The sequence below is a fragment of the Solanum tuberosum genome, unplaced genomic scaffold (assembly GCF_000226075.1).
Source record: "Solanum tuberosum cultivar DM 1-3 516 R44 unplaced genomic scaffold, SolTub_3.0 scf00133, whole genome shotgun sequence".
Lineage (NCBI taxonomy): Eukaryota > Viridiplantae > Streptophyta > Magnoliopsida > Solanales > Solanaceae > Solanum > Solanum tuberosum.
In genome coordinates, this window is record NW_006239056.1 from 969,501 (window position 1) to 996,169 (window position 26,669).

General features: G+C 35.3%; 1 protein-coding gene across 1 annotated transcript; it reads right to left on the minus strand.

Moving 5' to 3' along the window:
* Window positions 1-492: 492 nt before the first annotated feature.
* On the minus strand, window positions 493-26,669 carry LOC102580760 (F-box protein At2g02240-like). The gene is made up of 3 exons (XM_006351150.1): window positions 26,506-26,669; window positions 5,990-6,364; window positions 493-871 (listed from the first exon to the last, which is right to left on the minus strand). The coding sequence occupies exons 1-3, from the start codon at window positions 26,667-26,669 to the stop codon at window positions 493-495; spliced, it is 918 nt and encodes a 305-aa protein (XP_006351212.1).

The following is a 26,669-nucleotide window of genomic DNA, read 5'->3' on the forward strand; positions in this document are numbered from 1 at the left end:
CGTAAAAATACTATAAATCATGATAATTGACAACATAAAATATTTTAAAAATGTTGTATGTGGTAGTCTTATTATGCCTTAAATAGCGTCAAAGAAAGTACAGCTTTGTAATAAAAAAACTTATTCCTTTATCCACACAAACAATCGCTTCAAAAACTCCGTTAGTAGCCCCAAAACATACCATTTATATTATTGGGCCCGTGCATAGCACGGGCAACATTATCTAGTATAGAAATAAAATAAAGACTACAAGTTTTTGAAACTTCTTTGATGGACAGCCAAAACCAATTAGTCAACCAAACTTCAGAAAAAGTTTCTCAAATACAAAAAAATCCAAACCTTTTCTTAACAACTTAGAAATACAAAATGTCGCCAGGTGTATGACGAATCCTTCAAAATAGTATATTTTTGGAGCATCTGATATGAGTCCTACAACATAGTCCAAAAGAGAGAGACTTGTGTCTCGGCATAGTAAAGGGAATTATTTCTTCTTCATTCTGCTCGAAACTTTATTCCTTCAACAAAGAGGTTGTCTATCCCAAAGTGACACCTGATATCCATTAATCGCGCTTCAACATCTCCGTCCTCCCCTGCATCATTGAAAAACTTCCCCATTTCTATTTCTATCCATCTATCAACTCTTCTTTGAGCATTAGGCCAACTAATTTTCCTGACTCTTCGTGGTTCCTCAGTCTCACGATTGACAAATCTAACAACTGAATTACCAATTACAAGACCGGAATATGAACTTGGAGCTAATTTGTACACTAGATACGCGGCGTATGTTGTTCTCTTTGACAACATTTGACTAGCAATCTTTCCATGGATATTTAGTGAGCAAGAACCCTGGATATTAGCCACTTCTGAAAATCTGCAAAGAAAAAACAACATTTTTTCTCAATATATTCATTTAAATTACTAGGAATGCATGTATTATTAATGATGAAATGATTGATAAAAACTTAGATAATATTGTGTCTAACAGTTATTATTGATTTTCATGAATTTTCTCATCTTCTGCTTTTGCTATCAATAATGAAAGATCATGTTGCTCGGATTCTTTTAATGACGTGTTTGAACCAGTAAAACAGCCTTATATCAGTGGTTAATACATGGTAACATTCATTAATGACTTCTCAAGGAATGGATTTATAGAATACTTCTTAAAGAATTCTGATGTATTTAAAAAGTTTAAAGAGTTCCAACATATTGTGGAAAATGATATTAGAAAGAGAATCAATGTACGAACAATGGGGGAGAGTACATATCACGTGGGTTCAATGACTACCTTAAGAGAGGATGATAATGCGACATTTGACTTGCCCAAGTATGCCACAACAAAATGGAGTAACTGAAAGAAAAATTAGACAATTGTCTGAGATATGTAGAAGTATGTTGCTTAGTATGAATGTATCAATAAGATTTTGGGCAGAATGGATGAAAACCATTGTCCACAACACGAACAGGCTGCAATAGGCAAGATTGGGATTCATTTCATCATTCGATAAACTCAAGAAGATGATACCTATTGTAAGTCACTTTCGAGTATTTATATGTGTGAGCTATGTGTTTGATAGTAACCAGAAGGAGAGAACCGAAGAAATAGAACAAACCAAGTAAATTTACTGGCAATAGTTTGTTCAAGACTCTTAAACACAATTATGCCAATAAAGTTGTCCGTATGGAGAGGAAAAGACTTCAGAATACAGTAGTTTTAATTCTTAAGTGCATACCCCAAATAACTAATCCTAATTACATATTTATACAGAACGCAATAGGATAAGACTGACACCATAAACTACAACTAGGAATAATAACTGCTAGACCAATTGCTGTAGCAAATCAAGGGAACAGTTGCTAAACAACTGCTGTAGCAGTTGTGTTTGTCCAGAACTCCTCAAATCTTTATCCTTTTGTCGATTTGATTAAAAGACTGTTTCTTGCATCTTTAGACGAACAAAGAAAAGGATGAAGGTGTTGCAACTCAACCACTCATCGAACATATAGTATTTGATGAAGCATCACCATGGCATTTTAAAGAAGTTTCCTACTATACTCAATAGCACTTGAGCAAAAGCTGCAAGAATAGCTCAAAGAAAAAGAACAGGGAAACAAGACAAAAATTAACCAACAGCAACTGGAAAATCCAAATCACTTGCACCAGAAGTATCTACTGTAAGTCACTTTGAAACTCCCGACGCATTTCAATAAGAAGTCCAAGAAGCACCACGACCACAGTAAGGAGGTCTTTATGACTGAAATGTCCAAACACCAAGTATATGGATGCATAATAGGTATTTTCCCTAAGTTTCTTACTATAAATATGTTTTTCTTTTCCTAAAAAGAAAACATAAAGTCTCCATATTTGGTTAGTCCTTTTCTTGTATGAAAATGTTTAGGACTCTATAAATAGAGGCTCATTCCTTCTAATTTAATCAGCATTCACAATGTAGTCGTAAGGGATTTGAGAGTTTTGTTTACGGGGGAATTTGTGGGACACAAGTTATTACTTGTGTGAACCTCTTTGTATTCCGAGTGAATTGGGTGAGGTTGTTTCTCTCTATATTTTGTACTCTCATTTTTATGAATTACTCATCTCTTTTGTGGATGTAGGAACGTTAGATCTTTGTGTCTTTTAGTATATTTCTCATTTGTCTTCTTATTCATGGTCTTTCGAGGTTTGCTTTGTTAGCTTTCGCATGACACCTAATTATTTCGGTCCTAACAATCTTTATGATTGAAATACCCAAACACCAAGTATATGGATGCAGAATTTGCAAAGGTGAGTACCACCTTTAAAGAAGATTCAAAGAGTAGTGAGTGGAGAAGTTCAAGTGAGGAAGAGGTTCATAATAAGCCTGGACATCAAAATGATTGCGAAATCTCGTGGATCGCTCAAAATGGATGCAAAGAATAAATTAAGTTGGTGCTGAAGGGGAGTATTAAAATGTCATCACCAACTCAATTAATATCTATGTTATTTAAAAGAAGAATGTAGAAGATTCAAGTACTTATGGTGAATTGAAGAAAGAACGCAAGAATGAGAGCTCTATAGTACAAAGTCTAAAAACATTCTAGAAAGTGCATTAGGTGTATTTCTAGAACATTCTTTGAATAGATTCTTCAACCACCACCTATAAATAGAGGTGGTCATTTGAGTGGTATGTCTACTCATGTAAGGAGTGTGTGCTTGTAGACACATGATATGAGATTTTAAGTTTTATGGGGTTATGAACTATTATTTTTGGTTTCTTGGTTTGAGATACATTATTATACTTATTAACTGAATTTGTTAATATAAATGCAGAATTTGAGCCGAAGTTGTTGGATTCCGCCAAAGCTCTAACTCTATTATGGCTTTAATGTGAGCTCAAGTTATCTTTGACATTATCGCCATTCAAAAAAAAAACTCTAGACTTTATAAGTGATTTATGTTGCTCTTGTTTCCAAATTTAGCATTATATTTAATTTACTTGTTTGGTTTACATGTATTTGTTGGGTTCAATCGAACCCGTAACTCTATTGTGGTTTCGTCCCCAAAAGTTGTAATAACATAGTTGAATTGCCTTGAAATTGGTTTGAACATAATAATAGTTTAAAAAAAACTCTAGACTTTATTAGCGATTTATGTTTTTCTTAATTTCCAAAGTTAGATTTGATGATTTAATATACTATTAATTTGTTTAGTTTACATGTATGTATATGTCGAACCCATAACTCTATTATGGCTCCACCTATGAAAGTTGTGATAAGTTGAAGTGCGTTCACTTTGGCTCAGACATTATGGTCATTAGAGAAAATCCCTAGACTTTATAAGTGATTTATGTTGCCTTTATTTCCGAAGTTTGCATCATATATATTAGCTTGTTAAGTTTACATGTATGTACTTGATGTTGATTCATCGTTTCCCTAAAAAGGACGTCTTGATTGGCTCAAATATGTTATTGGTTTTATTAATTTGTTAGATGCCCTTGTTGGAATTCAGAACATTTTGCCGCAAGGAAATAGCTATAATAGTCGATTTGATATAAACACTGATATTTACAATTAAATATATATTTTTTTTGTCATAATGGGTTTATCGCTAAAGTATAAAAATTGTAAGCACTAAACATTATATATACATTCAATTTATACTTTTTTTTAGAGTCCTTGTCTTGGCTGGCCAGTTTCAAGCTTGAATAAAGGAGGGTTCAGGTATGAATCCTCGTAATACAAAGATTATTGGGATGTGTGATCTTGGGGGTATTTGCATGCTTAAGAATCAAATAACACCCGCATTTCATCCAAGTTCAGAATTATTTGTTACTAATTAATAATAGTGTCGAGTCATATGAATTCATTTAGACTAAACAACATGATTAGTTGTGTAAGTGAGGTTAAATGAAGAAACGAGCGCTAAAACCAGCATTGGGAAGCACGAGAGGATCCAAGTAAAAGAGCGCCAAGAAAGGAGAACAAAAAAATGAAGAACAAGGCTTATCTGCATCCCCTCCGCGTCGTGGAGAGGGATTTTATTATTTGTTCGCGAATTAGAATTGGAGACAAAACAATCTGTATTGTGCACACATCGCGGAGAAGAGACGATTGCCAAGAATTAGATTTGAGAAATCACTCCGCGTCGCGGACCTCACTACCAGATTTGGCCGAAGTCAACAAAATATAAATAAACTTAGATTTTTATTTTATTTTTAATCTTTTTCTGGGTTTTAAAGAACGACAACTTTGGGAGCTTTTCCATCCGTTCTTAAGGTTCATTCCTAAACTCTTTTATGTTCGATCTCTTTATGTTATTTAAACATTGCATAATTGAGATTCTTGATATGATTAGCTAATTTCCCTAGTTTTAGGGCTGTGGCTGCTGGATGATTGTACTTTATTGAAGTTTTATGGATTGAAGTTAATTATCACATGAATCAATCTTGTGTTCTTGTTTTCATATTTCGTGCTTGATCACCACTGAAATAAACATCTTGTCTGAATTGAACTCGGGAGAGGAATAAGAGGATAGAAAGTGGGGCATGAGGAGCATGATTTTCTCTTATGAATTAGAGTTAATTTGTATCTAGGATAGGAATATACCTAGAGACCGTGCTTGGTTATTAGACGAGACAAAATCATAATGCTCGGTAATTGGTCCAGCCTATCCCCGCTTAACCATGTAGTTAGGCTGCCAATTATCGTAGGCGATTAGAGGTCGGGAGACCATAATCATATAATTAACCCTGTGATCATTGATTCGATAGTTAAGTAATATCCATTTTACAAGATAATATGCATAAATCCTGAAGTAAGCTGCAGCCCTGGACTTTACCTAATCATTGTTTAACCTTTTGAAATTGAATCGCATTAGTTAAGTTTTTAATTAGATTTTAGATTAGAGAAACATTCACTTCATTGTTCTTGATAACACTTGTTTTGAATTGAAAGTATTGGAAAGATTGACTTAATCTAATCTTGAGTCCTTGTGGGTACGATACCCGACTCTTAAAAAGATCCACTCTAATACTTTAACGACCATGTACACTTGCGTGTGCGATTGAGCGCAACAATGTGCTCGCTTCATAATGCTACCGTTGGAAATAAGTGAACCATAAATTCACTTACAAAGTGAAGTTTTTTTACTATGTCCGAGCCAGCTTGAATGCACTTCAATTTCTTTATCACAACTTTGCGGGAGGGGGGGGGGAAGCCATAATAGAGTTACGGATTTAGTAGGACCCATCAAATACATATATATGGAAAATTTTTATATAATGCTAAATTTGGAAACAACGGAAACATAAATCACTAAAGAAGTCTTAGAGTTTTTTTTTTAAATGACCATAATGTCAGAGCAAACTAAAATACACTTCAAAGCCATAAAAAAGTTAATGCTTTGGTAGAATCCACAATCTCAAACCAAGAAACTAAAATATAGTTCATAAACCATAAACTTAAAATTCCAGATCCACCTCCGACGACTTATTTGATTGTTTTAGGACGAAACTCAATTCCTTCAATGATGAGGCCACTTATTTTGAAATCAACACGTTTAACACCAATCAATCTATCTACAACAGGGCCATCACTACTTTCCTTGCTATTAAAATTTCCCAATTCTATCTCCATCCAACCATCTCCTCTCAGTTTGGGAAATAATGCTGCAAGCTTCACAATGTTGGTTTGTTCTTCAGTCACATTTTCATTCTTATCACTAACTAACATAATAGGTGAATCAATAGATTCAAGTCTACGGTACAAATCTACCACTTTGAACACCAAATAAGCAACATAATAAGTGTTTGGTGACAATACGTTTGTTCCTATTCTTCCACAAATATCCAACCAATATGGAAAGCCAAGATATGCCACTTCTGAGAATCTGCAAAAAGTATTGTCAGAAACATTTGTAAAGATAATTCTTTTAAAAAAACTTAATGATATGTAGGGCATTATCTCCTTAATAGGTTACATATTTGAATTTGAATTAGTGGGCTTTGGGTACCATATGGTTGAACTAAAAACCAATAAATTTTAAAAGATTGAGTTATCTATATTACTATCTATGCAATTTAACTTGTTATAGAAGATTTTTCTTTTTGCAATCAACTTAGTGTTGTTAAGAACCTGTCTGAGTTCCCATAGTATAAAGACTACTAGTGGTGGTGGGGAATTAAGAGCTTCCTATTAAGGTGCCTCCTTTAAAGGGCACGAACCAACTTTTCTTAACTGCAGAGGAATCTTTACCATTTTTGTTTTGTGCTAATTGACCCTCAATGATTAATAAGAAAAATATTAAGGGGTTTATAGGCTTGAGTGGGTTATCTCACCTAATGGACTTTTTTCAAAGGTTGGGCCATCTAATTAGTCTATAATGAGCAGGTTGATTAATGCTTGAGGAGGTAACTCAAAGTAATGGCTTGGTAGAGCCAATAGTGATGGCTTGGACCAAGGTGGGGGGTGCTAGATGTGACCAACCAATAATGGTGATTTCGATCCAAAAGAAGTGTCCATTGGGAATTGTTGGGCATAATTGGTTGCTCACAACTTGAATTTTATTTTTGCGAAGTCAGGACCAACTTCGGTCTTGCAACTAAATTTTTCTTTTGCATTTAGTATTTTCTTGAGTAGTACACATTTTTATTACTTCTTTCTTGAGCACATACTCATTATATGAGTACACATAAAACTCTAACCACCTCAATTTATAGGTTGCGATGAAAGGATTTAGTGAAGGTAGTATTCTAGAACTATAACTTCCACTTATTTCTAGAATGTTTTTAGACTTGCACTCAAGAACGTAACTTTCATTCTAGAGTTTTTCCTTCAGTTCACTACAAGTCTTGAATATCTTAGATTCTCTTTGAAATATCTTAGGTTTTAATTCAGTTCCTCAACACTAACTTAATTCATTCTTTGCATCCATTTTGAGTGATACATTATGAACCTCTTCTTCCTTTGAACGTCTCCACTTACTAATCTTTGAAGAATCTTCAAGGTTGTAATCTCCTTGATTTGGACTACCTTTACTAAAGTTGCATCTATATATTGGGTGTTTGGGCGTTTCAGTCATGTAGACCTCCTTAGTTATGGCTGTGGAGCTTCTTTGACTTCTTCTTGCAATATGAAAGGAGTTTCACAAGTTCCAATTTGCCATTAACTATTTTTTTTGGAGATATGTTGGTGATTTGGGGTTTTTTTTGCCTCTTGGTTAGTTTCTATCTTGTTTCCTCATTTTTCTTCTTTTAGCTTATCTTGCAACTTTTGCTCAAGTGCTGTCAATTCTAGTAGGGAGATTTCTTGGACCACCATGTTGATGCTTCGTCAAATTCCACATTTCTTGACACTTACATCCGACTAGTAGTCGGGCCACAACAACTTGATCCCTTTATTTTTTCATCGTAACTAATAAAGATGCAACAAACAATATTTTTATCCAACTTACGGTAAAGATGATCTAGAACGAGCATAGAGGATTCACATCTAACCTCTCAAAAGTGACTTAAATTAGGTATTGTATTATTGAGTTTCTCTAATGGTGAGATAAATCCCAATCTCGCTTGTGGCATCCTTTTCATGATATGGACAACATACTTCATGCATTTCCCCAAAATCTTGTTGTTACATACATAGTATGAATCATACTTCTGCATATTTGTAACATGTGTTTATATTTTCTTTTTCGGCTACTCCATTTTGTTGTTACATATTTGGGAAAGTCAATTGTCACCTTATTATCTTCTGTTTAGGTAGTCATTGAAATCACATGACATGTTCTCCCCCATTGTCCATACAAAGACATTTGGTTCTCCTTCCAATATCATTCTCCACAATAGGTTGGAACTCTTTAATTAAACTTCTCAAATACTATAGACTTTTCTTTTAATAATTAAATCCACACTACCTTGAGAAGTCATCAATGAATGTTACCATGTATGAGTAACTACTAATAGAAGGTTGCTTTACTGGTTCAAACATGTCTAAGTGCACCAACTCTAGTGGCTTATTATCTTGATACTCCACAGGAAAGTTGATGTGCTTTTTCATATTAGCATACAACACATATATTGTCTCCTCTAATCTCAGTCTGGGAAAGACCTTTTAATTTTGAGTGTAGCATCATGATTTTTCATTTGTTGCATCTTAGGTACCCAAGACGTGGACTCCATAGACCATTTGTCTCATGATTACTCCGAGTATTCTTCACATAAGTTATTTTGGCTACCATAACATAGATTGACTCTAATCTCTTTACCTCCATGATTGGTAAGCTTGTAATTTTTTTTCAAATTTCAATATATTTTTACGTCATTTGGTACAAACAAAACATAGTTTCCTGAGGTTGTTAGTTGCACATAGATAATAAGTTCTTCCTCAAACACGAAAAATGGTAGACATTTTAGTTTCGCTTGTCATGAATTATGATGAGGCATAAACACCATCTTGCCAATATGAGTTATTGACATTCTAGAATTATTCGTTGTCACCACTATTCAACTGCCTTTATCCTCACTCATGTTGATAAGCTTTTCAATATCATTGGTCATGTGATTGGAGCATCCCGAATCACTTTGCATAGTCAAGCAATTTCTCACTTACAGTTGCACATGCAAGCTCTTCCCTTTTGTCAGAGTGAGATGTGACAATCTCTTCTTGTTGATTGACTGCTTTCTTCTACCGAAGGTCTCAAAGTCCCAAGCTTGTTTTTCATTGTCTTTCTAGTTTTGAGTAAAAGTGGATGAGTCACCTTCATCTTTCTTGTAACAAAAATCTCTAGTGTAGTAACCTATCTTTTCATAATTGTAGAACTTGTCCCTTTGTCGGTTATGTTGTTGAAATCTTGTCTTGCCTTCTTGCTGGCTCGCTAGATTCTTTGATGTTTATTCTTCTCGTCCCTTCCTTGGTGTAATCTTCTCTCTTCACCATATTTCTGGTAGCCTTAAGGTTTGCTCAAGAGCGAATTACCAAGCAAAGACAATTATTGTGTGTCAATTGTGTCTCAATAATTAGAAAGAGAAAATTCTAAGAGGTTGGTAAGCTTCAATGGTCTCTCCCACCTAATAGACTAGCCTTTTCGGTTGAGTTGAATCTATAACAACTTGACAGTAATTTAACTTGTTAAAGTATCTTCTTAGTCTATTTTATAGGTTTCTATGGGTGTGTTTGGTATGAAGGAAAATGTTTTCTAATTTTCTCACGTTTGGTTGTCTTAATTGTTTTGGAAAATATTTTTCAAATCATTTTATTTTCCTAAAACTTAAGTAAAATGACTTTCCTTAAAAGAGTTAAGGAAAACATTTCCCAAAATCTTTGAACCTCACACCTCAACTTTCCATACTAACTTAAGTCTTACGTATCAATTCTTGATACTAATCCTAAATCTGACTCATGATTCCCGATTCTCAACTCGACTCTCAACCTCAATTTGAGACCCAACTCCTGAGTTCTAAATTAAGTCAGGATCAGATCTTGAGTTAGGATTAGAGGTTGAATTTGAGATCGGATCCCAAACCAGGTGTTAGGATGATGTTTTGAGTCGGTGTTAGAGTCGAGGTTTGGGTTGAGACTCGAGGTCGGATCTTATTTGTAACACCCCGTAGAAACTAGTAAGACCTAACGGAAGCTTGACGTAATCTAGTAGGTGAGACTAGAACCTCACATGTGAGTTGAAGATGTAAACTTGATTAAATGTTGTAATAAGGATTTTCAAGTTTAGATTTAGGAGTTTAGAGATCAAACGTCAAGAAACGACTATAACGTCCGGAAACTAGTAATTTGAACTGGTGAGTTCTAAGAGCCTTATCGTTGAAGTTTGGAGTGTTGTATGAAGGTGAAAACTTGTAAAAGTCACTCCCATACTTAGAACAACATGTTTAGGTTAAACGTCCGAGTACGAATCCCCAAAGGAGGGGTCCTCCTCAAGGACCCCAAAACAGTCCCCTAAAGCTACCTAGACAACAAGGTTTGATGACCTAAGTGGTGACCTACAGATGCTTTCCATGTCCTGTAGACCAGACCACGGTCTGTGGATGAATGGAGTAGGTCCATACTTAGTTTTCCTTGAAGCCTGCAACATTTAGAGCCACAATCCCAAACCACGGAAGCCAACTACGGCCAGTGGATTGATCCACGGTCCGTGGAAGGCTTGGCATATGTTGGACTGTTTTGACAGCTTTTCAGTTAAGTTGAGGATTAGTGTTTTAATTAGTTAATTAAGTGGGGGTTAAGGGAGGTAGGTTAGGTGGTTAATTAATGACTTATATAAACTTATAGGACCCTAAGCTAATTCATTAATTCACTTCAACTTAAGACCCCCAAATCAAAACCCTATTCCCTTTCTATCCCAAAGTCTTCTCTCCAAGAACACGATTGAAGACCAATGAAGAAAACAACCTAGGGGCTTGAAGATGGAGGTTTTCTCTTAGGATTTTCGTGGGTTTCTACACCTAAGGTATGGTGGTTTTCATCTATGGGTAGCTATTACCCATGGAGCCCTCTTAAAAGCTTTTAATTCAATTCTAGAAATCTTCAAAAGCTAGGGTTTCAACTCAACCCCATGGATTCCTTTCTAAGTTGTTCTTAAATATTGAACTATGTTTAATATTGGTAATACTACTGATTTTAGATAGTTTTAACTTCAAATCTAAAGAATCCACGAGTTTTCCCCAAACCCTAGCTATGGCTTTTCTCTACACAATGAATGTTGTTAGAAGTTGATTCAATTGATTGAATTAGAGTTGTTTATGATGTAATTAGATGATCTAAGTATAGTTCTACATGTATTCTTGATTACCCTATGAATCTAAGATGAAATTGACTTGGTCTAAGGTTATGTCATGAAAGAGGCAAATTGAGGGGTTAGATGTGATCTTCTAGGGTTGATGAATTTCTTGATGAATGGCCTTAGTTTGGATCACCTAGACATGAATGGAATATGATAGAATCTTGTAGATATGAATTACCTTGAATATGATCATATTGGTTATGTTGTTGGATTATGATGTTCTTCTATCTATTGTAACATATCTAAGATGTTAGACTTGATCTTGACTCTTGGCCTTGAAGGGAAATCTATGAAGGTATGTTATGTGAAGTTATTATATATGAATGGATTGATCCACTTATGGTGGGGGTGTTTACTTATCAAGTATTCTAATTATGAATTGTTGATCGATTTATGGTAGAGGTGCTTACTTGCCATATGTATTGTAGTGTTGAGATAAGGTCCCTCTCCCATACAACCCTAGATATGACTAAGTATGATACGATATGAATACGAATGTTATGTTATGATCATGATGGTGTTGCTATGATGAATGTTTCCATGTCTATTGTAATGAATATTAGATATGTTGATTTACATGGTCTAAGATCCCTAAATGCAATATATGTGAATCGTGCATGAGTTGGGATATTATGTACAGGTTGTGACCCCTTGAGAAGGGAGGTGTCTATGATGTTAATGTTGTTGTTGTTGTGCTGTTGTGAGGACAATCATACACACACTCCATGCATAAACATGAATATGATGTATCAATGGTGTTTATTGAAAGTATAGTTCTCATATGCACCTTTACTCATTATTATGCATGAAATGTACATGACCATGATGATCCTATTGTGTTGATTGAAAGTCCATTCTCATGAGAACACATCATCTTGGTGTGAAAGTTATACTCACGTACAAATGATGATTCTAAGGTTGAAAGTTAGTTCTCACCTTTAAATGAATCTATGAGCTATTTAGTGAGCTGTATTGAATGAAGGGTAAAGTATACCTTCACACATGTAGATACAATTCCATACTAATTATGTATAATTTGGAAATAATGCTTAGTACCGAGTGGATATGGACGATGAGGAAAAGGTTCCTCCGCTAATGCAATAGGTTGGGTCATCTATAGTAAACTCATGAGATGAAAGCTCCTCAGGTAATGCAATAGGTTGGGTTTCTAGTAGCAATCTTCTTATCCCATAACTATGTGCCAAACATAGGACTTAGCTAGTGGATCCACTTAGAAGCTAAATATAATTAGTTCTACCTTCGGCAAGTAAGAACGCCTTCTTTCGGTGTGGGGTTATATGACATCGAATTCCATGTAGCTCACATGGTCTATGTCGGTTATGGCAACTTTTCCCTATAATAATGAAGTTAATGAATGAGACATGAACTATACTATGACTTATTGGTGAGTTTACTTAGTAGGAGTGGGGGTATGAGACCTCACTTCCACATTGCACAAGTAGACTTAGTAGGATGTCATGGGATGGTTCTTTTGCATTATGATGAGATTCAAATGCATGTATGTATATTGAATGGATAGTTGTTATGCATGACCTTCCTTGTATTCAAGTAATGTACATGACTATTTCCTTAATTGTGAATATTGCATATAATGAAGTCTAAAGATGTAATGCATCACTAAGGTAGCTTCAAATGAGTACTTAGTAGGGTTGGTATTATGGGATGCTAACCCCACATTGCACAAGTGTTCCTTAGAGGTTACTAAGGTAGTGGCTTTACCATGAAATGAGTATGAATGTGATATTGGATTTTGTGTTGTACATTGTAAATACATGTTAGTTACTACACATTGCACCAGTGTGTTTTAGAGGTTGCTTATGTGATGATTACTTCATGATGTGATGGTCTTGGTATTTAACTGTGTATTCTTGTATAATTGGAGGCTATGTATTGTGAAGATTGGGATGTGTATTATATTGATATTGGAGACTATGCTTGTTGTTATAATGATATCTCTCAGGTTATAATGAAATGTATGTGAGTTGCCTTATTGGTTGCATTCTCCAACTATTTCAAAGATGATGTTCAAAAATGGCATAAAGCATGATTTCAAATGAAATGTCCCTTTTCATGCATGTTTTAATGGTTTTGTGTATGGCTACCATACTTGGTACATTTTTGTGCTAACCCATATTTCTATGTTTTCTATAATGTAGGGGGTTGGTTCATGGAGATAGTAGTTTTGGTTCAAAGGGCCTGGAATAGGTGATCCTCCAAGCTAGTTGATGAGTCCTCAAGTTCGGGGACCAACATCTTACTTAATAGATATCTTAGTAGTTTCTTTTATTAGTTTCATTTTAGAACTATGTAAGGGTTGTATCCCTAGATGTCTAAGTATTCGATCGTATAGATGGCCAATGAGACAATGTTTAGACTCTTTTCTATTTTGTAAAATGTGACTTCGAATATTGAAGAAAAAGTTTTAAATTTTTCGCTTTTATTCTATGACGTATGCAATGATGTATACTAAGGGCTTGTACTAGACCCCTTCGGGGTCGAGTACGTCGTGTAACTTCTAGGGGGTACTCCCGGGTCATTACATTATTTTAGATCTCAGGTTTGAGTTTTGAATTGGTTATTAGGTTTGGATGTTATGACCTAATGTCAAGGTCGAATCCTATTTCGAAAATTGGATCCCATGTCGGTGTCGGGGTCGGGTCTCAATTTGAAATTGAGTTTTGTTTTAGTATTAGGTCTAGATTCAGGTGTCAGTGTTGGATTAAGGTTTAAACATAAAAAATTGAGTGTCAATGTTGAAATTGGATTAAGGTTCGACAATTGGGTATCTAGTCGGGGGTCGGGATTGGGTCCCAATTCAAAAGTCAAGTCTTGATTTGGATGTTAGGAACTTGGTCATGAGTCGGGGTTGTGGTTGAGGTCGAGTTGTGGTTTTGGATCTATGTAAGTGTCAGGGTCGGGTCTTAGGTTGGAGTTGGGGTCAAGTCTTGGGTCTCGAGTAGGGGTTAGGTCTCGAGTGAGAATCAGGGTTGTATCTCAAGTCTCTAGTCGGGGTCGGGTCAGGTTTTGGGGTTGAGGTTAGGTCTCGAGTCAGGTCTTGAGGTCGAGGTCGAGTCTCAAAATGGTGTTAGGTGTCCATTTGAGGTTGGGGTCGGGGCCAGGGTTGGGTTTCGAGTCGAGGTTAGGGTTGGGTCTTGGGACAAGGTCAGTGTTTGGGTTAGGTCAGTTTCAAGGTTGGGGTCGGGTCTCGAGGTCGGGTGAATCAGATGTTGGTGTCGGGAGTATAACACTCCAATTTTTTTTAAGCTAAGACCCAAATGATTCTGTAACACCTCAAAACTCTACTCTTAAAATCTAAATCATTCGTTATAAGTATATGAGCTTGAACCGGGTGATGTCTTACTTGGTCATGTGTAAATCCAAACCTGAATCATTCTGTAACACCTCACAACTCTACTCTTAAAGGTGTTAGTTTGCAACGAATGTGAGTGGTACAAAAGTGGTATTGTGACCCTTAGATGGGGGCAATAAAATGTGGCTAAGTCATTAGATTAACAAGAGCATTGAGAGGTGTACCCGAGATCATATGTAGTCAAATAAGGCTCTAATTAGGTTTATGATTTTCTATGTGTGACTAGATAGTATATTTGGGCTGTAAATATGGAGTAGGCTAATATAAGTATTCTTTATTACCTTTTAAGAGTTGTGTTGAATGGATCATGTATAGTCAATGATGAGTCTCTTAAATATAGTTTAAGTTCCTCCAATTAGGTAGATATAAACTTAGAAGGACATTATTAGTGGGCTAAGAAGGGGAAGTTAGACTATTAAGATTTAGATGAAACAACTTTATAAGCCAACGAGTACCGATTATAGAAAGACTTTTATAGAAATAAGAAGAAGTTAAGAGAAACATTCCAAAAAGAAGCCCTAGAGTGAATCTTAGTACTTGCACAAAGAGAGTTCAGTATCTATGAGATTAGCTTTTCTCGAGTATAAGAGTAAAGAGAATATAGACTAGTGTAGAGAAGATAAAATAGGTCCATTGACTTAGAGCGCCAGCTTTAGATCTAAGGGGGAGATGATTAGGTGAGGAACCAAATCAAGTTTTAAGAATCAGATAGTGATGTGTTCAAAAAGAGTTATAGTGATATATCAATCCATGCATACTCTAGGGTATTCCTCAAATTCCAATCGTTATAACATCCTGTTGATGTCTCACATGTCAACATTATGTTCATAACCTATGCTCAAACACTTCAAATAGATTCACATCAATAATCAATTCCTTGAATAAGAGGTGAAAACTTTAGCCCATTGATCTACACGCTTCATAAAGTTATGAATACGTGTCTCATGATATAAATCTATTCATATAAGAACTCATGTCTTAATCTCAGGAATTCCTAATTTACCCTCAATAGCTAGCACAATAATATTCCATTATACATATTCTTGTATCAGATTTCTTGAATGAATTGTGTTTATGATGTTTCTCTCTAGCCTCTAAGCTTTTTCAGTGATCCTTTTCTAGTTATGATAGTGATGTTGATAATAGTAGTTTAGTAGTGATAGATAAGAGAGGGTTGAATTTTCTTATTGTGATAGTGGTGGTGTGCTTATTCCACTTAAGGTTATAAATGTGGAAGAAGAATGAGATGAAGTTTTACTATAAGTAATAGTTAGATGATAGTAATTAGTCGGTATCCGCGTAGTAATGAGTGAAATTTCAGTTGGTAGAGATTACGAGAGAAGGAGGATTTCTTAGAAGGATTGTTAGTAGGAGTCCATGGAGTGGTTATAGTACTAGGCTTGAATGTGGTATTGATAAGTGGATTATGAATTCATGATGCATTACTTGCTTCTTGATTAGAGATCTAAGTTCTGTTGAATGCGGTGGCATGGAGTGGTGTTCTTGGGATGAGATTTCTTATTGAGGCATATGACCTAAATTTTGTGATTTAGATTAGTATAATCACCTCATGTTTAGCACCTTGTGATTTAGAGTTAGGTTTGAACACAGTAAGAGCAAGCAATTTGACTTAGACCTTGGTAAAAGTAGTCATATACCATTGTGGGTGCTATGAGTTGCAGCTAATGAGGTGTGGTATTCATAAAAGAGGGAATGGTTTAAAGGTGTTGCTAGGCTTGAAAGCTAGCAGTCGTATTGCTTATGGCATAGTAGTCCTATTCTTACTTAGTGCCCAAATATCATCGTTTCATGTCAAATAACTTCAGATAAAGCGTGACTATGTTCAAACCCATATTGTTCGTGACTTATGTGCTATAAACAATCTTTTAATATGACTCAGTTCCGCCTATGTTAGTAGGCAAGTTCAGAAGTCAGAAAGATAGTAACAGTAACTTCATTCCCTTCCATGCTCAGTTCAACCATCATTCGAGGACGAATGATCCCAAGGGGGAGAAATTGTAACACCCAAAAAATTCCAAACTAAGACCCGAATCATTCTATAACACCTCACAATTCTACTCTTAAAATCTGAATCATTCATCATAAGTATATGAGATTGAATTGGGTGATTTCCTACTTTCTCATGAATTTTCATATCCTTTACCAAGTGTATCAAGGGTATTAAAAGTGATCTAGGGTCATAAGGGACCTCAAAAACCAAGTCAACTTCAAAGCATTCCTATCGGCTAAAAGTTCTCACATGAGTTCATACAATGGTTAAGTTCAAATGATCATATCTCTCATCATATAATGAATTAGAAAGATCATTACGTATAAAATTAAAGGTCTACGAGTCTTCTTTCCAACACAACCAAATTTGCATCAATCATAGTTAAGAGCAAAAAGTTATGATCGTTTTACTGGAACATGTTTGGGTTGAGAAATTCGGCAAGGACATCTGCCCATTTGGCGACTCGCTGAATGGTTTGGCAAATCGCCGAATTAGCTCACTGAAATGTCCCGAAAACCTTGAATCTCTATACTTTTGGAGATCCACCAAATATTTCGGCGAAGGGACCTCTAGATTGCCTATTTAGCCGATGGGATCAATTAAAAGGCTAGTTTCTTTGATTTTTATGGTTTTCTTACGTTCTTAGAAGGGTATTCTTAAACTTTTTACCCTCAATTAACATCTCTAAGTCCATAATATAGCATAATATCATTATTATGCGTATATAAACTCTCAAAATCCCTAATTCTCCATCTTCCAAAGATCAAGAACTCCAAGAAAGGTGTTTCTCCAATTTCCCAGGATCTAAAGGCTCCAAATTCAAGATTATCTTCAAGATACGTAAGGTTTTCAATCCATGATTCTTCTCCACACTTCATCTTCCAAGATGTTTTCTTCAAAAGTCTTCACTAAGGTATGTAAGGCTATTCATAGTGTTGGAAAAAGTTCGTCCTTATGCCCTACATCTAAATTCAGTTAGTAAAGAGATAAATATAGGGTTCCACCCAGAGTTCCTTGGAATCTGAAATTGGCTTATGTTTTCTTATTTCGAGTTCCGATTCCTTAATCATTGAAATTTTGACTCTCTTATGCATGTTGATTCTTAAGTTGTTGTTCATTCTTTCATTATTAAATGAACCCTATTTATTGAAGTCCTAATTTTAAAAGGTTCCTATATATTGATTTAAGACTTGAAAAGTGAGTCCATGAACATTTAAATGCATGATTTGAAAAGGGGTTTTAAATGGACATAAATGGTTTCATATATTCTATTTGGCAGTAGAGAAGAAAAGAGCATAATTGATTCATTTAAAAGCATTTCAGTAAAGTAAATTGAAGTAAACACAAGTTCTCTAAAAGAGGACTATTGATCATAGTGATATTGATTATTTTGGGAGTGGTATCGAGCACCTAATTGGGAAAGAGTCTATATTTAACTCAATGCCCCATAAACTACGTAGCCAACATAGGATCGTACCAATTTTCAGACAACTCCTCACCACCTCTTTGTAAGGCATATTAGATGGATTCATAGATTATAACTGTTGTCCTATACCCCAACAATTATTAGGAATATACTGATGGTTGTTGATTAGATAACTCTGGTAACGTGGACAAGACGTTGTATCATCATTAGAAAAATACTGATGGTTGTCGATTAGAGAAACTCCCAAGTAAAGTATATTTATATATATGTATTCAGTTCAGTATTTACTATTATTGCATCCTTACCGAAAATGTTCAAATGATTTTCATCATGATCTATACTATACTTTAATTGAGTTATTTTCAGTCTTTCAGGTTATTTATTTATTTTATTCAGCCCTATTATATACCGTATATTCAATGTACTAATGCCATTCGACCAATATCGTTTCATGATGAACATTGAGGTACTTAGGATCGTTAACATGAGTTTCATTTAGATCACCTCATCCGCTTGCCAAATTTTGGTGAGACCTCCTTGCTTTCAGAGGACTACAATTTATTGTTTAGTTTTAGTAATGCTTTGAGGTGTCGTGGGTCTTGTCTTGTCACCTATATTTAGATAGTAGAGGCTTCAAGGACATGCAAAGTTTGAAAGTTTTAGTACTATCTCAGATGTTTTGCTAAACGTTTACTATTTATAGTAAGTATTTTTTAGAGAATGGTTTTAAGTTCTGTAAATGTTTTGAAATGATCATCTATTAAAGCTTCCACATATTCTATTGAGTCATATGTACCATAGTTAGTCAGGCCAAAGGTTCGCTTGGGGATCATCAATGGTTTTTGAGTGTCGTCCACACTCAGGGTGAGGCTCAGGACATGACAGGGAGTCTGGAGCCGGGGTCGGGTTGAGTGTCGGTGTAGTATCCAATTCGAAAGTTTGATCTTAAATCGGATGTTGGGGTCGGGAACCAAGGTCGGGTCGGGTATCGTGGTAGGATCCAAGTTCAAAAGTTGGATGCTGAATTTACATAGTGTTCTACTTTAACTTAATTTGATAATCCATGTTATTCTTTATATTCTCATTATACAAAACATAAACTCCAATTAAGAATGCATTCCTTTATAATCAATACAAACGAAGAGATAATTTATGTAATAACCAAGAAAATAATAAATTTTGTGAATTAAATGGGCGAAAAGAGTAAGAAAGGGTGCATTGCATAAAACATTTATAAGAAAGAGTTAGCAAGGAAGTTGTATACCAACATAAGAAAATGGAAAGAGATAAACCTGGAATTGGGATGCTTCTTCCATTGCCATAATCTTATGTAATTCCCCGATATTATAAGCTCTCGCGGCGCTATCATGAAACATTTCTTCCCACTATGCTTGTCGAGAAAAAAACTCTGAGAAAAAAAAACTTTAAAATGTATCCAAAATATATTGTATTGTATTTATAATTCGATTAATCAAAACAAATATTATATTTTTAATATCACAATATAATAACTAACAACCACCCAAAGACACTGACAAGAGTTGTTGTGGAGTGGTAAGTACTCCTTCATCCTTAACCAGAGATCTCAGGTTCAAGCCCCCTTAGGTACAGAGTCACCATTGTTAGAAAGCGCTTTACCCCCAGCGTGGGACTTCTCGACACAAATTTGAAATTAGTCGAGCTTGAATGTAGGTACAGGACACTGGGTTGGGAAATAAAAAAAAAAACCCAAAGACACATCTATTCAATTTTACAAATAGCTTACATTTTAGAGAGTGATACATAGAACATGATTTGTTTGGTCTATTTAGTGACATTAACTACGAAAAAAATAATCTAAAAGTACAATAAAAATAATCAAAAAAAATATAGCCAGTGATCAATGAATTAGGTTGAGAACGATAAGAGATTAAATATTAAATTTCATTAAAGATAAAAATAATAGGTGATTTATTTCCACCTGCTTGAGCTGCAGAGTTAGCTAGTATACGAGTGGAGCTAAAGGACGTCAAAAAGTTTGAGTGAATCTTTTTTGCTCGAAATTACAATAATGCAAATAGGTAAAGATGATTATTTATTATTATATATGAATGGTTAAATACAAAATTCTAGTTTAGTAGCAGAAGGTCAGAAAAATTGTTTTAGATTATGAATATAAATTCTAGGTGTGACACCTATTATCTTTTTTAATTCCCTTATACGAATTTCTAACTCCACCCTTGTTTGGTACTTGTGTTGATTTTTTTTTGGATTCAGAGACCATTGTTACAAAATAAATAATCATGAAAAAACAACAAAATCAAAATGAGATTTTACCAGTTTTCCTCCATCAAGGAGAATGGGAGAATCACACAGACTAAAAAATAACTCTTTTTTGGTGTTGCAAACAGGAGGAAACTCCGATCTATCAATTAGTTCTTGATAATTAGAGGGCAAAAAATTTCCCCAAATATTATCCGATTTTGCAACAACTTTGAATTGTTTTGATAAAATTGTTGATCTTACTGCATCTGCTGGAGTTGTTTTTGTAATTATTTCAAAAATGCAGCCTTCTGGCAGCCTTTCAAAGTAATCCATTGGAGAAATGGACTTGGAAAAATTCATCTCAAAATTCTTACAAAAGTTTATAACTGAGAAATACAATAAAAGTTATTTTTATACCAGCTTTATATATAATTTAAATAGTCAAAAGGAAATAGATTTTATAAATCTATTTTGTTAGTTGTAGTAACTCTACAGATCAGCATATATAATTATGACTTTTATTGTAAATTTGACTAGATGCTATTTTCTTTTATTTATAGATTAACTAAATAAAAGAGTCAAACTTATTCAAACTTTAGTTAAGTCTATTGCGACCAATATTATAAAAATAAAAATAAGAAATACGAGAAAATTTCTATTGTTGTGTATTAATGCGTGATTGGATCAAAAGTCTCCTAGAAAACGTTGAATCTGAGTAAACGTATTGACATTTATAAATTGTGATCTGTAGTTTTCAAATAACTTATATCGCTAGCTCTATAGGTCTTTCGAGATAACTTCCTTGTGATTATAGGTCTACCATGTCTCCTTATATCATGTCCATTCACTATCATTACATACAATACACTTAATTAACTTATCATTTAACCATGATCAATTAGTTGATTTGGTGTAAACATCATATGTGAATAAGATTTTACCAAAGTAAGTAGCTGGATGTTAATGTAGAACATGACCAAACCATCTCATTTGTTGTTTTTTTTAGCAAATTTACCACTAGACTGAGTTTCTAGCGGCCATTTATTAAAAAAATATCTCAATAAGGATATGTACAAGCAATGGGGACTAGACCTTATCTTACCAATCCCTAATGAGGTTAGAAACCTCTATTAACTAACAAGCATGAAGAAGATAAAAGCTAGATAGAACTATGTTTTTTTTATCACCAAAGAGTTTGTAATACACTCTATGATGATTTACAAATGAGGATGCTTAAATAATGAAAAAAATATAACAACCAAGAAGAATGTTGAGTTATCTACCTCAAGCTTCCTTTTACAAATGAATGAATTAAAAAAGATTGATTGTCCATCTAAAGTAACATGAACTACTTCTTCTTCTTCTTCTTCTTCTTCATCTTCTCCTTCTCCTTCTCCTCCTCCTCCTCCTCCTCCTCCTCCTCCTCCTCCTCCTCCTCCTCCTCCTCCTCCTCCTCCTCCTCCTCCTCCTCCTCCTCCTCCTCCTCCTCCTCCTCCTTCTCCTTCTCCTTCTTCTGTCCTTCTATTTCTCCCTCTCCTTCTCCTTCTCCTTCTCCTTCTCCTTCTCCTTCTCCTTCTTCTTCTCCTTCTCCTTATTCTTAATCTTCTATTGTCCTTCAAACTTTATTGTTCATTACTTCTTCTTGGAATTATTGGATCTAGTTAAATCTGTTGACACTATCATATGATTCTGCATTGCCAATCATGCCGGTATTTGCCTTGGGACAAACTCCCCAATCACCTTGTCATTCCAACTATTCTTTATTACATGGTTTTTTTGTTATTATGTTTTTGCCTAGGAGAAATATCTGCATCCCTTGCAAAATAGTAATCCAATTGATTTTGGGCGTATTTGCATGCCTAGGAACCAAATAACACCCATGCTTTGGTCGAGTTTAGGGATGAATTCATTAGTTTTTAATAGTATTTGAGTCATATATTTCATTTGGACTAACCATTGTGATCAATCATTGTAGGTTGGGAAACAAGGATAAAACAAGCACAAAAGTGGAAATCGTGAAGTGAAGAGTTGGTCCAAGCGTGAGAGCATAAGTAAAAAGGTGCCAAATAAAAGTGGAAACCATTATGAAGTGAAATATGCTGAAGTGCACCCTCTCCGCGTCTCGGAGAGAGAATTTAATTATTTTGTACACATTGTCAAGTTGAGACAGAAGAGTTTGTATGAGCAAGAATGCATTTGAAGCTGAAACAAAAAGGCATCTCCATGTCGCGGACCTGGGCTCCAGTTTTCTACCGTTTTTCCTAAATTATAAATAGACTCAGATTTTATTTTATTATCATTCTTTGTCTGGGTTTTTGAAAGAACGACGAATTTGGGAGTTGTTTCATCTGTTCTTAGGGTTTATTCCTAAACTTTACTCCGTTCGATCTCTTTTATGTTAATTTAACATTACAAAATTGAGAATCGTATTATGAGTAGCTAAATTTCCTAGTTTAAGGATGTGGCTACATGCATGATGATTGTATTTTATTGATTTTAATGGATTGATTTTGATTATCATATGAATCTCTCTTTTGTCCTTACTTCAATATTCCGTGACTGACCACCATTGAAATAAATATCTTGTTTGAATTGAACTCGGGAGAGGAATAAGAGGATAAAACGTGGGGTAAAAGGAACATGATCTTCTCTATGTTTAAGGTTAATTTGTATCTAGGATAGGTATATATCTAGAAACCTTACTTGGTTAATAGACAGGACAAAATCGTAATGCTCGGTAGTTGGTTCAATCTATCCCCACTCAATGATGTAGTTAGACTGTCAATTACCATAGGCGATTAGAGGTCGGGAGACCATGATCATACATATACCCTTGTAATCAGTGATTCGATAATTGATTGATATCCATTAAATAAATAAGATAATTTGCATGAATCCTTTGCAGGCTGCAGCCCTAGAATTCCCCAAGTCATTGTTTAAAATTCAATTGAAATCGAATCAAAGTAGTTTACTTCAATAATTAGATAATTAATCTTTCAAAATCCTAGATCACTATCTTGATAGCACTTGTTCTAAATTTTAATTGTTGGAAGAATTGAATACTCTAATCTTAAGTCTCTGTGGATATGATACCCGGCTCTTAAAAAGAGCTATTTTAATACTTGCACGGCCACGTACCCTTGCGTGTGCGTTTGGGCACAACACCAACCAATCCTCTCTTTCACCTTCCTCAAAAATGTCCTCATCTTGTAGGTTAGCATATCGTTTTGGGGAGAAAATACTATTACCACCAACTAGTAGTTGTTTGTTAGTGTTAATATGTGTAAGGGAAATTAACTTTTCAACATTAGAACTCACCAATGCATCAATAACATCCTTGTCACTAACATAAATTTTTTGAGGTGTGGCATGCTCATCCTCTTCTTCTACCATATTCGCCCATTGTCTCTCACTTGTAACACATTTTTGCCCATTAGAAGTCATCAAACTATTTGTCGGAGTATGACTGCAGTCTTTTCACTTGTAACCAATTTTTGCCACATTTTGATTATCCTCAACGACCACCGATATATTGTTATGTCTCAATAGTTGCTAAAGTTGAGACATGCCCCTTTTCTTTCGATGCACACCCGACACCCCCCCCACTTGTCACGACCCATGAGTACCCCCTAGACGTAACACGGTGTACTTGACCCTGAAGGGGTCTCATACAAACCTCTAGCATCATCATTACATAAGACATAGAAATAATGCGGAAAAATTTAAAACTTTACAATCGAAGTCCAACTTCACTTTTCATAAAAGATAGTAATATGAAATCTAGACTTTGTCTCATCTACCATCTAAAACATAGGAATACAAAGTTTTGGGACTTAGGCCTTTACATCAATAAACGTCTCAATATACGAGATACAAAATGAAACTAAGAATTAGGAAATCCTGTCCTCGAACTTGAGGACTCACCCCAACTTGGAGATAAGCAATCCAAGTCTTCTTCAAAGGAGAGTGAAAGACACCTAGCCGGAACCTACATTCATTAAGATGTAGAAGGAGGAAGGGGTTAGCACATAATATGTACTAAGTATGGAAACATGCATAAAATCCTTTAAATATGATAAAAAGGACATTTTTAGTGAAAAGTATGCATTTATCAAGTTTGGAAACCAACATGCATTTTTCAATGTCAAAGACAAGCATAATCACATTTATAATCACAATATAGTAATGTCAACACCTTAGCAACCCCTAAGGAACACTTGTGCAATGTATGGTTGGCATCCCATAATACCAACCCTACTAAGTACCCCCTTGAAGCTCCTTTGGTCATGCATATCATCTTTAGACCTCATTATAATCATTAATCACCCATAAGGAAATAGTCATGAACATTACTTTGAATACAAGGAAAGTCATTCATAACAACTAACCATTCAAGACACATGTATGCATTAGTATCTTATCACAATATAAAGGAACCATCCCACAACATCCTACTAAGTCCACTTGTGCAATGTGAAAGTGAAGTCCCATACCCCGAATCCTACTAAGTAAATTCACCAAGAAGTCATAGTATAGTTCATGTCTCATTCATTATCTTTTATTTAGGGAAGAATAGTCATAACCAACATAGACCATGTGAGCTACATGTAATCCGGTGTCATGTAACCCCACACCAAAAGAAGGTGTCCTACTTGCCTAAGGTAAGACTAAATGTGTTAGCTTCTAGGTGGATCCACTAGCTAAGTCCTATGTTGGCACATAGTTATGGGATAGGGAGATTGCTTCTAAAAACCCATCAGCCTAAGGTAAGACTAAATGTGTTAGCTTCTAGGTGGATCCACTAGCTAAGTCCTATGTTGGCACATAGTTATGGGATAGGGAGATTGCTTCTAAAAACCCACCCTATTGCATTGGCGGAGGGGCTTCCATCTCATGAGTTCACTTTGGATGACCCAACCTATTGCATTGGCGGAAGGGTCTTTACCTCATTGTCCATATCCACTCGGTACTAAGCATTTATCTCCCAAAATATACATAATTAGTCATTAAATTGTATTTACATGTGTGAATGAGTGTTCTACCCTTCATTCAATACAACTCATAAAATAGCTCATAGATTCAATAAAGTGAGAACTAACTTTCAACCTTAGAAACATCATTAACATGTGAGTAAACCTTGCACATTATTGTTCATAGTGTTTTCATGAGAACATAGCCTTTCAATCAACACAACAACATCATCATCATCCTAGACAAGTCATTCATGAACATGTGTAAGGGTAAGGGGAGAATAACCTTTCAAAAATACCTCAATATACACAATAGTCATAGGATCTTTACCTTTCAAGTGAATCGTAAGTTCACACACATCACCTTCAACAATATGTACAAACCCTAGCAATTTACCCTTTCAAGGGTAATGAATCATGTCTCACAATCATACTTAGAAATACTACTTTAAGCATGAATAAAACAAGATTCAATAACTATATTAACATAGATGCAATTCATAGTAATCATCTTGCATCAATACACCTATCACAATTCATGAAATTGGGGTCATGGGGTAGTTCATGGGTTCATAGGAAATTTTACAATGAAAATCTCAAATCATCCATAATATAAGGCAATTAACATAATAAAATCGTTTTTAGGAAGAACCCATGGTTGGAATGAAAACCCTAGTTTTTGAACAAGTTACCAATTTCGAAATCAAGAGTTGAAGGGCTTTATGGAGAAAAGTGTTCCATGAATCAAAGTTCCCATACCTTAATTGAAGCTTTGCCCACGAATTGGAGTTGAGAAGATGGATTCTTGAGCCCTAATCTTCAAGTTCTTGGTGTTCTTCAATGGAGGAACTTCTAGAGAGAGAAATATTGAGAGAAGGATGATGTTCTTGGGTTTCTTCTTTTATTAATAGGGAGTATCTAAAAAGGAAGAATTTTGACTTTAAAAAGTAAATATATATTTGTTAGGAAAAGAGTGGAAAGTGTTGGTTCAAGTTTTGGAGAGATTACTAAAACACCCTTACTCAAACTTCAAAAACTTACCTTCCCCACGCTGGAGCTCGCCCTTTGGCACCTTTGGCTCGCCAAGGGCACTAGGCGATTCGCCTAATGAGCCCTTAGCTCGCCCAAAATTCCAGTAAGCTCCCTAAATGGGCAGCTCACTAGGCGATGGGGAGGGTCAATGGGTGAATCGCCAACCCCATTGGCGACCCATGACCTCTCTCACCCAATTTTCCAGAACCTAGGACAACTAAAGGCTGTCCACTAGGTGAGGAGAGCCCATTTGGCTCATCGCCAAGGCGCATGGGCAATGCTACTGCCCATCGCCGAATAGACCAAAGGTAGGTATTATTTTCCTTCAT